This window comes from Trematomus bernacchii, unplaced genomic scaffold (genome assembly GCF_902827165.1).
Source record: "Trematomus bernacchii unplaced genomic scaffold, fTreBer1.1, whole genome shotgun sequence".
Lineage (NCBI taxonomy): Eukaryota > Metazoa > Chordata > Actinopteri > Perciformes > Nototheniidae > Trematomus > Trematomus bernacchii.
In genome coordinates, this window is record NW_022987973.1 from 16567839 (window position 1) to 16582304 (window position 14466).

At 37.5% G+C, this 14466-nt stretch overlaps 1 protein-coding gene across 2 annotated transcripts; it reads right to left on the minus strand.

Annotated features, from left to right (window-relative positions):
- Positions 1–133: 133 nt before the first annotated feature.
- LOC117471815 (ceroid-lipofuscinosis neuronal protein 6 homolog) lies at positions 134–13255 on the minus strand. 2 transcript variants are annotated; one of them, XM_034117049.1, is made up of 8 exons: positions 13045–13255; positions 10497–10614; positions 10275–10373; positions 8626–8814; positions 4571–4626; positions 2775–2897; positions 1718–2000; positions 134–1629 (listed from the first exon to the last, which is right to left on the minus strand). In XM_034117049.1, the coding sequence occupies exons 1-7, from the start codon at positions 13095–13097 to the stop codon at positions 1733–1735; spliced, it is 906 nt and encodes a 301-aa protein (XP_033972940.1). In that variant the 5' UTR covers positions 13098–13255; the 3' UTR covers positions 134–1629; positions 1718–1732. The 2 variants fall into 2 exon arrangements, with proteins under 2 accessions (XP_033972940.1, XP_033972941.1); XM_034117050.1 differs by having other exon boundaries at positions 134–1632.
- Between the last annotated feature and the right edge of the window lie 1211 nt (positions 13256–14466).

The window sequence follows — 14466 nt, forward strand, 5'->3', positions numbered from 1 at the left end:
ATTACCAGCCTACTTAGGATACTAGTGTCAGTTATAGTCCGTATTTAGAGATAGTTAATTTAAAGCACCTTTAAAATAATGTCGAACAAGGTGAATTTAAGGTCAAATGTGAATAATAACCAGAAACAGAAGGTACATTTTCCAATTTTAATAAACATAAAAATATGTGTAACAAAACCAGTGAGAAACCACTAGCTAAACAGTATTTTACCAGCAACAGCAAAGGAACCATATTGTACAAAACAGTAATAAAGGGCATTTTACATTAAGAACAATAACTCAACATGTAAACAAAGAAAGGATCAAATCAACAAACACAAAACATCGGTTTAATAAATCTTTCTTTTGTATCTCAAAAGTAACCTCATGTTTCCTTGACCTTTTGAACAATCATAGACCATCTGTACAATATACTTTTCATTGTGAACACTTTTATATTGTACATTGCTTAAACACATCATGTCAGAAATAGGTAATACGGAAATGTAAACGTTCACAGCTCTCATGTCGATGACTGAACATATGAAGCTCATCTATATCTGACAAAGCGTGAGACCTTGAATACCTGAGAGAATGTTTTTATTCAAAACTAAAAAAGTCACAATTAGATTTAACATTAACTTCAATACTGTGTTCTTCCTCTTTTGGTAATAATATTATATTTGATCTTTCTCCAGAACTTAAATGTATCTTTTCATTTTTTATATCTAAACTAGTTTTTTTTCTTACTAATTTCAAGGTGTTATTCTTCAAACGGTACCACTTATCTTTATCCGGTTATTGAGGATTGTTCTGTGTAACATGAATAGATTATTCATATATTTTTTCTTCTTCTCCTTTTCATTCTTAAGGACCAGAGAAGGTGACAATAACCGGGTGTACATGTATTGAACAACCATGAACACTTATTTCAACCTCAAAGCATTCAGTTGTTGATTTATTGAATTATTTGATGAGCTTATGCAAGGTAAGATTTCTTTTTAAATGTTCTAGTAAATGTATCTACATACTGTATATTCACCTTGAGCTGGATCATAAAAGGGTCCACTTTGTCCAACCGCTTGACTGGTCTATAGTTCAGACAACCTTTTCCCTTTAGCAGATTATCCCTGTCCTGGTTTTTACTCCTTCAATAAAATAACAGATACCCCCCCTGTAGGGCTTATTCAAGTAGATAGTTATTAAGAAAAAGCTTTCAGAACCACCTGTTTCAGGGCTTGGAAAAATGTAAATTGGATTAGAAAAATGAGGAATCCTAAACATGTATTTAATCTCTCCTCCCCAAAGAAGTATTAAAGAAGTGTTGGTTATGAGCAGTAAAAAGGCTCAGCCATTCCTCATCACCAGCTGTATGTCAGTGTAGACCTATTTATAAAATCAATCATGGCCACAAAATGGTCTCAAGATGTAAGAGGTGTAACAGATCTGATTACATACATAAATTCACATCAAACTTCCCAACTGCTAAAGTATCAATAAAAAAAGAAAAGAAAAAGAGACAAATGTCTTCTTAATATATGGCTGAAGCCAGCACAACCTTGGGCATAACAGTGAGGTTTGTGCACTTCTACAGCCGTCATCAACCATCCGTCAACGTTGAGTGCAGCCTCTACATTTGTCACAGGAAAGCTGCTGAAGAGAGAGAAAAATATGCGTCATACAAATGTAAATGGTATCTGATTCAGAAATATGTTTTATCTAACAGAGGTGTACACACCTGGACAGATGTAACTCAGTAGACCTTTATATGTAAGGTGTAGTAGGACCAGGGCTCTGGCACGTAAATGAGTCCGGGGTACTTGTTGCGTAGCACCGGGTCGCTCCACAGATAGATCACCCACAGTGCCACCAGCAGCACAGTAACGCTGAAACTACAGAACAGGAAGAGACCGTTGCTGTCTGGGCTGAGGCCTTTACGCTGTTTGATTATCACCACGACAACCATTGCAAGGAAGGTGAGGAGAAAAAGTTCAGTGATTTGTCCCTCAGTGACCAGGTACCTGGAAGAAAATGGAGAAAGAAATGTCATAAAAACAGAGGCTTCTAACTTTTATTTACAACTGAAACCTTGGCAAAAACCCAATAGAGCTGTTTTACTGTGAACATCTGTTTTACAATGATAATGTTTGATCATGTTTTACCCAGGCAGTTACATTTCTTTAAAAAAGAACATTGCTTTTCCAAAAAATAAAGCAAAGACTTTGTGAGAAGAGCAGCATCGATTTGAATTTCTGGCAAAAATGAATATGGAAATAACCAAACCTGTTCTCATTGCTACAAACAAAGCCATATGGTGGAAATTCATTCAGTTCTATATAAAATAGCTGTCAAAATGGGGACTTAAATAGTTTCTTTCAAACTCACTTGCTATGTAAAGGACCTTTTGTAAAGGTTTCTGCAAACCTTCAACTGGCAATCATTGCACAAAAGAACAAAATGGCCAAACGCTTCTGAAAAAAGATACTAAAAAAGCACAAAAAAAAACACAATGCCAAACATTTGCTTGCTTAACTCTTTGTTCAACTTGATTGTCGCTTCTGTTGCTTTACACACCGACCTCCATTAGCCTTCTGAGAGAACATAGTGCCCCTTTTTTCATGGACTGGAAAGGCATCTCTACAATTAGAATTTACTAAAGAGACCAACCGTTTAATTTCTCTTTAAATGTAACGATAACACGAGGTTAATTAATTGACTCCTAATTCTACTCCTAACAAAACCATGTAATCTTGGACAACAGATGGTCTCACAGAGTTGAGGAAGAGGAGACTGACCAATAGTAGAGGGAGCTGGGTCCGAGCAACAGCCAACCAGAGACAGGAATCTTCTTCTGTTCCCTGGCCTTGGTGAAGCAGCCGGTGAAATAGATGAACAGGATGATGAAGAAAGGAATATACCTAGAATTCAATCAGAGGCAGAAACTGTCAAAAGGACTAAACCAGTTAGAGTTGAGTAGGTTTTTATAAAGGGATGATGCAAACCTGGCTGCACAATACCTGAGCCTATAGCATTTTTTTTTAAACTCACTGGTTGATTATCGGAACACTTATTTTTCTCTTTAAAGATAACTTAACTCAGTTTTATGAAAAGTTTTGGTCAGAAAAAGAAAAACTGGCTGATAAAGTTTCTCAAATGAAACTTCTTGAAGAATAATGAATAAATAATGTACCGTGGCAGCAGAAAATTGTCTGGCAGGTTTGAGTTCAAATTATCATCAGGACACCTCAAGCACTGCTTCCCTTAACCCCTTTCAAAATCAGTGTATCAAACGGCATGACCTACAGAAACAGTGCCAATGACAAACTATTCTAACCTGTGATTTTGTCAAACTAAATAAACCAACTAGAGCTGAAATAATTAGTCAATTACCAAACGTTCTCTGGTCCTTTGGGCTGTGATGGGAATTAGTTTTTTCTACTTTATTTTAAAGGGGCCCTATTCTGCTCATTTTCAGGTTCATGTTTGTATTTTGTGATTACTGTGACGAGTTTACATGCTTTAATGTTCAAAAAGTGCTTCATTTTTGTTTTGCCTTTGTTGCAGCACCTCTTTTCCCCCTCTGTCTGAAACGGTTGGTTAGCTGGCCAGCTCTGTTGTGATTGGTCAATCGCTGAGAGATGTCCTGCCCTTAGCCTCACTATGGGAACTTTGTGGAATCACGTACAATGTGTTGGAGCACTAGCCAATGGAAGCGCATGTGTTACATGGTGATATCACTACGTTACAGAAGTGAACTAAAGAGTCTCTCCCACACACTCCCTCCCTTTTGGGCAGAGGGGAGAGAAACTCCCTCTGGAGAGAACTTTGGGGTTTTAGCCATTGCAGAACTATATAATACATAACTATCAATCTTCATTTTTGTAAGGTCTCAACCCCTTACATATGTCACTAAGTTCTGAAGTTGCTGCTCATCATTTTTTAGCCATGCTGTGTACTTACTTACCTACTTATTTATCTTGTATTTGTATTCTAGTACAACTAATGTGTGTGCTTTTCGTCTATGTAGTAATATGTAAGCTTATTCTGTATTATTGCATTGCCTTTTTTACCTGCTATGCCACTTTTGCCGTTACAAAAGTACATTTGTAAACTTCCCCGCAGTGAGAGTAATAAAGGATTTCTGATTTTTGAACTACCATAAAGGGAAAACCCCAACAAGCATAATAGGGCACCTTTAAACAACAACCACCACCTGAGGTCTTAGTAAATGGAAATAGAGAGTTATACCTCTTATTGCTCATAATTTCAAAAATATTTAAAAACTTTTTTCAGGCAAAATGACTGATTCTTCCCCTCTCTTCCCAGCATGCATTAGGGTCAAGTCGAACCTCTGGACTTCACACAGCTGGTGTAAACTGTCTGTCCGGCTCAGTCTGCTCATAGTTAGATCTGATCTGTATTAAGACGTGGAAAACAGCTACTGATTCCAACACACTAATACGTGTATGCAAATCTATATTTCTCTGAATCTACACTTGATGGATTTATGCATCCTCTTATTCTGCTATATTCAAGTCATTTCCCAGCACTGCTTATGGACACAACAATAACAATCCTCATATAGACCTACCACATCAAGTGTCCGAGCTGCTCGTCATAGAAATACAGCAGCTCAAAGGAGTCAATCTGTGAAGGCAAGACAAAAACATATTGAATGTAATAAGAAACTCAGGTATGTTTTAATGGCACAATATATGGTAAAGCCCTCTTTGTTGATAGGGGAGCGCTGTGGTCCTCCACTCAGTCTTATGCAACAGTGCCACCTATTGTTATAGTACAAATGACCCTTTATTAAGTGGAAATCACATCTTCAGACAGGAGAATAATTCAGTATCTTATTTTAAAAGGCATTCATTTATTTTGAAATATGTCAAATTGTTTAACTGGACAGTACAGTATTTGTTCAGTGAAACAAGCAATGTGTGTTGATAATACAATATTACACTTGTATTATATTGTGAATCCTTGTTAAAAGATGAATGCGCCAATCAATTCATTTCCAACACCTTACATTTAAATCAAAGCCCCCCTCAGAGCCTGCTCATGCAGTTTTATAAAGTAGTGTTTAATCCCTTTGAATGTCTTCTTTGAGCTCTGGACTTGGCTTTTTTTTAGTAACAAAAAAGATGACGCCTTGCAAGTAATTCATGCGTTTCCACTTGCCTCATTGTTACACAATCTGTGGTCAGTGTGTATGAAATCGGAAAGTGGTTTGAGTGCAAACGCTGTAGAAGGGTTGAAGGTCTACAGCTTCATAAACAAATTAAAAACCTGCAAACAGAGACGTCTGCATAAAAGCAATATGCAATCAGAGAATTATATCAGATGGTAGCTGTTGTGTTTGATAATAAAACATAAATTATACTCTGTTTACATTCACTTACAGTTGTGTTTCTGTGCAGATATTGAAAACAGGGTTTGGATCATACGTAGGTGATGTTATTCTCACTTGAAATCTATAATACATGTTGTTTTTCTCCACCTGACAAACTCAAACGTAAAATAAATGTATGCTAGAAGTCAACCAATGATTCACCGAGTATTAGTCAGAGATCTCTGAATGCAGGGACACCTAATATGTTTTGATGCTGTAAAAATGTGTTTTTTAACTAGACACCACGCAGGGAAAGCTACAGCAATCTGCTGGAAGGAGACAATTATTTCTTTTGGCGGTGCATCCTTGTTCCAAATTAAAGTAAATACAACATTTGAATAACTGACATTTAATAAAAATGTGTAATTCAAACACATCGGAGGAGAAAACAGAAACTGTGTACTACTCTGTCACTGTAGCGCCTGAACTCAGCATCACGTCCCTCTACCGGTTTCTTTTTCAACAAACACTTTTAATACACTTAAAAATGAAATGAATCGTTTGTATTTCTATTATATTTGTATCTTATGGAATCTTTTAAACATGTTTAACTCGTGTAACGCTTGACCAATAAAGTATATATGTATCTTTATCTATCTTATATATGTCTTCTGTCCAAATGTGTTGTAGGGAATCGGATTCTTTTTTTTTATTTAACATTTATATTTGATTAGACATTTTCAAAGATAAAAACATACGAACAAGGACATGGCTCACACACATCACAAACAGAACAGGACAATAACATGAGGGGTGGGGGGTAGGGGGATTACAGTGTCAGTTACATTTTATGTATGCATATGGCGTTGTATTTATACATGATTTGCTTCATAATATAGATATACTTAATTGTTTCCTCATTATTATTATAAAACAAAAAATGTATAATAGATAAATAAATAAATCAGATTCTTGATGTTGGTAATCCCATTATTGCAGAGGCCTGTACTACGAAGCTGGATTTTCGCTTAGCCGGCTAAATTCAGGGAAATCTCGGGCTTTCCGGTCCTACGACGCTGGTTCTCTTTTTAGCAGGCTAGATTTCCATGGTAACTTATGCTGAGCGGCAAACCTGGGGGCTATACTACGAATCAAGATTTTCGTTTAGCAAGCTAACTTCAGGGGTTTCCGGTCCTACGAAGCTGGTTCACTTTTTAGCAGGCTAGATAACTTATTCTGAACGGCTATCCTCCGGAGCAGAATAGGTTCCAGGATAAAAGCACTGCCTGCTGACCAATCAGAGCTCAGTGTGCGGAGTTTAAAGCGATCAATTCATATGACAGGAGGAGAAAGGAAATACAGTTTAAACTGCCGTTGCAGGAAAGACGACCGGCCAAAATCACCGACTGTGTGAGCGTGAAAATTAATAGAATATCCCCTCCCATCTTCAGAGCAATCTGACTATTATAACATTAGCGTTAAGAAAGCTTACTTAAATATCTGCCACAACATAAGTAACCTACAGTCCGCGGTACTGTGAGTGCAGACGTACCCCATTATCATTCATATCACATGATATATCACATCATAATGTATCATATATTTCCTTATCTGAGTCAGCTGAGCCGTATCTGGCGTGCAACACTCACAGTGTCACATACTGTATGCAGAAGTATTATTTTAAGCAACACATTAAGTTGACGAAACACTCGAGTCAAATGTAATTAAAGTCAGATCCACTCGTGTCTTAGACGGGGCAGTGATATCATAAACCTGTTAATGTACGCATTCAAACACTTTTTCTTTTACCAGCAGTATTCACCTTGCAGGTGCAACTATGTGGCTTTTATCCTGGATAAAGTGTTTAAGTCATGGATGTTTAAAGTTTAACGTCTTCATATTTGTCTAATATTAGTTGACTTTTCATTCAGGAAATATATGACGCGCTGCGCTGTCAGTACACGGCTTGTCCATGTTTGTGATTGGTCGAACGCTCCAAATACAACCCCTTTCGTGTGAACGCGCACCTAACTAGATAGGACACGGCTGGCTTGCGGTCGAGGTGATAGCCAGCGTCGTAGGACAGTTTAGCGAGAGCGTTTTTTTTTTTTGGATTTAGTCAGCCGGATAACTCAAAACATATCCAGGATATGTTGAACTAGATTCGTAGTATACCCCCCTGCTCCGGAGCAGGTTAGGTGGCAGGCTAAGAGATCAACTCAGTGAAAGCACCGCCTGCTGACCAATCAGAGCTCCGTGTGCGGAGTTTAAAGCTATCAATTCATATTACAGGATAGAGGAAATACAGAAAAACTGCCGTTGCAGGAAAGACAGCCGGCCAAAATCAACTGACTGTGTGAACGTGAAAATGAATAGAATATCCCCTCCCATCTTCAGAGCAATCTGACTATTATAATATTAGCGTTAAGAAAGCTTACTTAAATATCTGCCACGACATAAGTAACCGGATCAAAGTAACATTAAGTACAGTCCGCGGCACTGTGAGTGCAGACGTCGATGTGTGCCATTATCATTCATATCATATCACATCATAATGTATCATATATTTCCTTATCTGAGTCAGCTGAGCCGTATCTGGCCGTGCAACACTCACAGTGTCACATACTGTATGCAGAAGTATTATTTTAAGCAACACATTAAGTTGACGAAACACTCGAGTCAAATTCTCCTAATTAAAGTCAGATCCACTCGTGTCTTGGACGGGGCAGTGATTTCATAAACCTGTTAATGTACGCATTCAAACACTTTTTCTTTTACCAGCTGTATTCACCTTGCAGGTGCAGCTATGACAACATCATTGTCACAACTATGGTGCTTTAAGTCAGGATATGTCAGGGAGAAAAATTAGCTGCACTCTTAGACAGCGGGATGAATTCTGCTGGATCAAACAAGTCTGACAATACTGATATGTTTCGTGTTGTTTGTTTGTGTCATAAGTAGGTAAGATAAGCTCTTTTTCACTGAGCTGTCTCTAGGAGAGTCATGGAAAGCTACCAAACAGCTTTATGTAGATATATTTTTGTGGAGGTGATAATAAACAAGAGAGCAACATGTACTGTATTCTGACAATTTCAGGGTTATAAATAAACAAAATATGTTCATAGATTCTGTAAAATGTACATAGGGCCCAGCAGTTGTATCACCCACTAGCCAAACATGATGAGCATAAAAAATCTGACAACAGTTTGACACATTCCTCAGGCTATTCCTGTGTTCCTGGTGCGCTCATCATGAACAATTATTTACCCTACACCTCTACACAAACAAATAAACGTTATGAAGATACTCACCAATGAGGCCGGTTTGAGGTCTTTGATGATGGGGTTCTCTCTGACTGACAGGTGGAGCTGGTAGCCGCTGAGGAGGAGCCGATGGTTGATGGAGTCTCCCACCAGGTGGATGCTGGCTCCCATGACGAACGTGATGATGCAGAGGTAGACCGCGGAGCGAGGCAACGCCCTAGGGCTGCGCTCTATCAGCTGAATGGAGCCGCAACACACACATTCTGTAAATATCACACCATCTGTGTCTTAAGCGAAATTATCAATTGTTTTGGTCTCATCATTTTGAAATAATTAGGTCAACTGAAAATATGCATAAAAACAAGTCATATTTTTTGTTTCACAATAAATTAACCTCCATTCCTTCAAAAGAAAAAGCATGTAGCTTTATTTATTTCATTTATGCTTTGCAGTTATTATCAGCACTGTGGTGTGGCAGACTGCAGATAATCAGACATTAATTTCACGTCTCTGTTGATGCATGAATGAACTTCAGTGTTGTGCCTTCAAAAGCAGGTCTGTCACTTTTGGCTGCCTTGTTTCTTCGTGTCAATTTAGCTTTAGAAAAAGTGGCAAAAGGAAAAAAATGCCCCAAATCTTGATTGATGATATTTTGATTCTAAAGTAAACTAAAATGGATATGTATCATCTATATAGGCAGCTTAGTTACAGGAGCAGCTTTAATCAGCTGACATACTGTAACATGTCAGATAACCGTCTCATAAAGCTTATAATCAATTGGCATCGTGATTGTATGCAATTGATGGATCAAAAGGTTTTCAATTACAAGCCAATCATATCCAACACTGAAAGAACAAAGGACCATATTGTTGAGCCTGAATGGTAAATTAGTTTACTACATGTATACAATATCAGCGTAAAACTAGAAGAGATTTTTTAGATGAATATAAATCATTAAATCTGTGTGACCATTGCATGTTATCAGTGTAAAAGTGTTTAATATACAAAGGCTAAAAACAGTGTCTGTCCACTGTTTCTTATTCACAGTCATGTCATTTCCCTGCAGGGATAACACAAGAGTGCAAAGGCAACACACAGCGAACCTATCACTGCCAGAAACCCTGTTAGAAATGTAGGTGATTTAGCATAATTAATATGCAACAGTAAATGTAATTCATAATTGGCACCTCAGGTTAACTAGCTCCTGCTGTATATGTGAAGCTGTGTCATAGAGCAACAGCTTATGGAGAAACCATTTTTCGAATTTGTTTCATATACATTTATGCCTGATTTGAAATTAAAGCTATTAACTTGCATTTTTGTCCATGTTGGGGTCAATTATACCTTAAATATTAATGCGGCTGTTCCCATGTTTTATTCTGGTGGTTACCATAGTGGGCCTGATTATACAAATGTATGAGCTAGGAATGTGTGTGTAATCATGTTTGATGATATGGAAAATAACTCTTTTGACATATTTTAATCATTTAATGAACAATTATATACGTATTTTGCACGTAGTTCTTGTCTCATTAGACCCCCTCATTACCATGGATCCCAGTCTCAGATTAATGTACTCTAACGAGGGTCCACAAATATACAATTCTATGTTTTTACATTTCTTCAACAAGTCTTAAATGAATATAATTTGTATTAATCTTATTCACAATCATCAAAGCACTTGTGTTAACACTTACCTTGAGCATTAGGAATGGTGTTATGACGTTGTAGGCCATGTGGAAGTAGTCCCCAGCACTGGGCTTGTTCAGGGGAAACCACTCCAGAGGAAGGAAAATCTAATTCATAAGATAACAAGAGGCTATTTGGTGTTTTGCCTCATGATACATGGAGTAAAAATATATATTTGTTCACATTTAAAACTTCATTAGGGAAGTTAAAGATGCATTGATCTTCCCTACCATGACAATAGGTCTTCCAAAGTCCAGTATCCAGTTCTGCAGAGTCAGGCAGAACCACAGGTCAAAGTGGAAGTTACTTCTCTGATGTGGCACATTTTCCTTCAATCCACAAGGAGCGCTGTTGAAATACATTTTCAGTGATTGGAAATTGTGATAAAACAACGTTACAAACGAAAGGGCACAACAGAAGTTGAGCGTTTGATAGACATGTCGGGATTACTGTAGTATAGTAAGGTTTACTATAGTGTTTACTACTGCAGTAATTTCAGGTAAAAACACAAAAAGATTGCCTTTTTATTTAGGTACTTTTTTGGCCATATCCTTCAAGGTAATGAAACAACGTGGCAAAAGTTATAGGTGTATTTACAAAGATGGTACATAGGTCTATAACTTAAAAGTGAAAAAATACTTTGTACGTTGTTCACTTATATATATTCTAGAAGGCCATGGTAGTGTAACAAAAAAGGGGAAATGGGAGAATTGCACAACATCCTGATGTACAGTATATAAATGCAACCATCCACATAAATGTCTAAATAATGATTTGTGCCATTCCATTGTGTGTTCTTTTGCCTTTATTCCTGCAGTCTGAAAATATGAAATCACAGCTATTAATGTTTGGACCATTGGCTGACCCGTTCACCTTTAGTGCTTTGTGTGTGCAATTTCCTATTGCACGCTGAGCTAAGTCACCATACGTATGGTTTGGTCTACAAAAGGCTGAATGTGGCTGAATATGGGTCCTCCTTGAACCCTGTCTGCCAGGATGCAAAAGGAACATTGGCTGTTTGAACAAATAAGAAAAATAGTCGAGACTAGAAGAGTTGTTGAACTGCATGTCATGACCGACCATGCATTTAAAAGGACATTGTGTAGGAGTTCTGGCATTCAGCAGTGAGGCTGCAGATGCAACCAACGTAATACACCTCCTGTATGGAAGATGACCCTGTTCACGTCTCCCTGTGTACTGTAGATATGAAGAGCTCATCTAACGGAATGAAAACACAAACTTTTTTAATTCTAGTGTGATAATACACTAATATAAATATAATAATAAATATAAGACACCATTTCTGCTCATCAGGTGCCCACTAAATACTACTAACTGACCCTTTTCAGAAACAATGGTTGTGAAATAAAAACATGTATCAACCAAGCCACACTGTCTTCCAACAACTGAAGTGCAAGAGACACTTTTCTGCCTCCAGCAATTGGTTTCAGTTCCATGGTTTCACTTATATTGTGAAATCCACCTGTTTGTAAAATATTTCTATATAGACAAGAAAATGTTATCTAATACATTAGTGCCCTTTTGGGGCATTGTCTTTAAGTGTTGTCTTTATTTCCTCCGTCAAAGAGGTTATGTTTTCTGGTTCGGTTGTTCGACTGCTTGCAGGATTATATCACCAGGTGAAAGGGTCACGCATGAGCCAAGAAGGAAGCCACAACATTTGGTCCATATCTGAATAATGTGTGGGATAAACAAATGATTTGCCGCTTTGGTTACCTTAGCATTTGGCCTTGGCAAAGGTCTGCTGCACCTTTTAGTTTGAGCTGTTTGTAATTTTGAATGTAAATACAATTACTAAATTGACAGCTAGTTTATATTCTTTTGTGCATGACATTTACTTATGACATAAGGCCTGATAACAACATAAGTTACGCTGTACCGTATTTAGTCTAGCTTTTGTTTTTTGGTATCTCAACTTGTTCTGATTTCATGATTGAATTTGTTGACTTCCTGTTCAAATCTTGAAGGCAAACTGATGTCCTTAGGCTTTATAAATAACTTTTCCAAGGAGTTTGTTTTATGTTCAGTTTTTTGGCCTGTCAGCAGGATAATGGAAAATCTACTGACATTATCATCATGAAACTTGCCCGAAGGGTATAGCATGAGCCAAGGAAGAACCCATTTCATGTTGGATCTTATCCAGGCAATGTTTACAGCTGTGAAACGATGGTCTTCATGTGCCTTTCTAGTTCCAAGTGTGTTTACATGCATACCATAGTTATTTGGCCAAATAATAAAATACAGTTATGTGCAACAGTACTACTGAGTTGAGTTGGTTGAGTCATGTAGGACCAGCAGTGGAAAAGGGCAAAGACTGACTGAGACGAGCGGAAGGCACGGTTAACCACAAGCTCCTCCAGCCGCAGCTATCTATTTATATCTGTCACATGCAACCGAGTGTTGTTATGCAGTCCTTGTTTATTAAACACAAACAGCTACAAGATTTTACAGAAACAAGTTTTAAAAAAACAAACTATTTTAAGCTGTTAACCCTAATTCGCGTCAGCAACCAGCGGATCTGCGCCTGATCGCTCTCATTTACTTTAAATGCATTCTCCAGATTTGGTTTCTGGACAGATGCAGACAAGCAGCAGCAGAGCGGATAGTGAGTTGTTATCGCAAACAAGAGGTTACAAATCATGTTCTTTCTTAATATCGATTATATAGTTGCTTGCTTCATTCTTTAACCAGCCCTTCACTAACAAAACACGGCTCAAAAGGTAACACTTTCGTCAGCTTAATGTAAAGTGTACAAACCTAGTTTGTGTTTTCTCTTGTAAATTGTTGCTGCGACGTTTTCTTGCAGACATTTTCGCTTTATGTTAGCGAGTGTTGATCCAAATAAAGGTACTCCCGTGCTGTGGTCTAAAAGGATGTAAAGTTAACGCTATTAAATTATAGTAAACACATTTCTGTCAAAACTCATCTTCACTTCCGTGTTGGAGCATTGTTCCCGCCCTTCGGTCCCGCCCTTCGGTCCCGCCTCCTCCACCAATCAAACCGCAGCACAGGAGCTACGCGTGAAGTGTGGTAAAGTGAAATGACTGGTTGGCAAATTCATCAAATTCAACCCTTATAACACAAACAATTAACATAATGTTCGTCTAGCTAACGTTTTATATTATAGGACTTTGAGTGTACTGGAATACATATATAATTGTTCAGTGCTTACTTGTAACCAAATAAGATGCATGAAATGAATTTAGTATTATATTATCCTTAAAAAATGTATTTGCCTTTGTGTACATGGTTTCATTATGGGGTTTCAATTATTAATCTGCTTGTTTTCCATGTTTCACTGTCAAAGAAACACCAAGTATACTGTATCAGACATTACACTGACAATATGATCAATTTTTTGTGTTTATTTATGTGGAACCTGTATTGTACAAAATATCACAGTATTACCCAAGAGTACTGCTCCACATCCCCATAAGTCTTATTAAAATATCCTTCTCCGAACCAAACGTAGACAATCAGTCCTGGTTTTCAACAGTGTATTTATATTTATGTGTGTTATCATGCTTTTTTATTCTAGAGTTGGTTGTATATTTGTTTCTAATCTGGCCATATGGATGAGGCATGGATTTCCCTCCAAACCAATTGAATTGTTGCATCATATTGTTTATTGTTTTTTATACAGACATTTTTTAAATAACGAATTTCAAAAATGAGATACTAGAGTATAGTTCTTAAAAAAACTCCATTCAAGTTTCAATACACAGTTGTAATTGTGTTAACTGACCAGAAGATGTCACCATTTTCTACAAAACGCCTAATTGTTGTAGATGTTGACCTATGATGCTGTATAACTTTTTCTGCATCCCTGTGCATCACCTTCCATCAAGTCTTCAAACGCATTTTTTGAAGTAAGACAATGATGCACGTAAAAGCCGATATTGGGGCTATTGATTCGTTATAATTAGTCAAAAACATACTTTTGTAACAAAAATATATTGAGTTAAAATCTACATCATTGTACATTTTTAAACATGGCTAGTCTGAGTGGTATCCTCTATCAGTTGGTCAATCTGTGAGACAAACTGCTGTGGACAGATACTTGATGTTGCCTACAACAAATCATGGCTGTCCTGCCAAACAGCAGCTAGAAGGAGGAGTTATTTAATGCATCCATCCCCACACACATGAACACAGACACACACATGAACACGCACACAC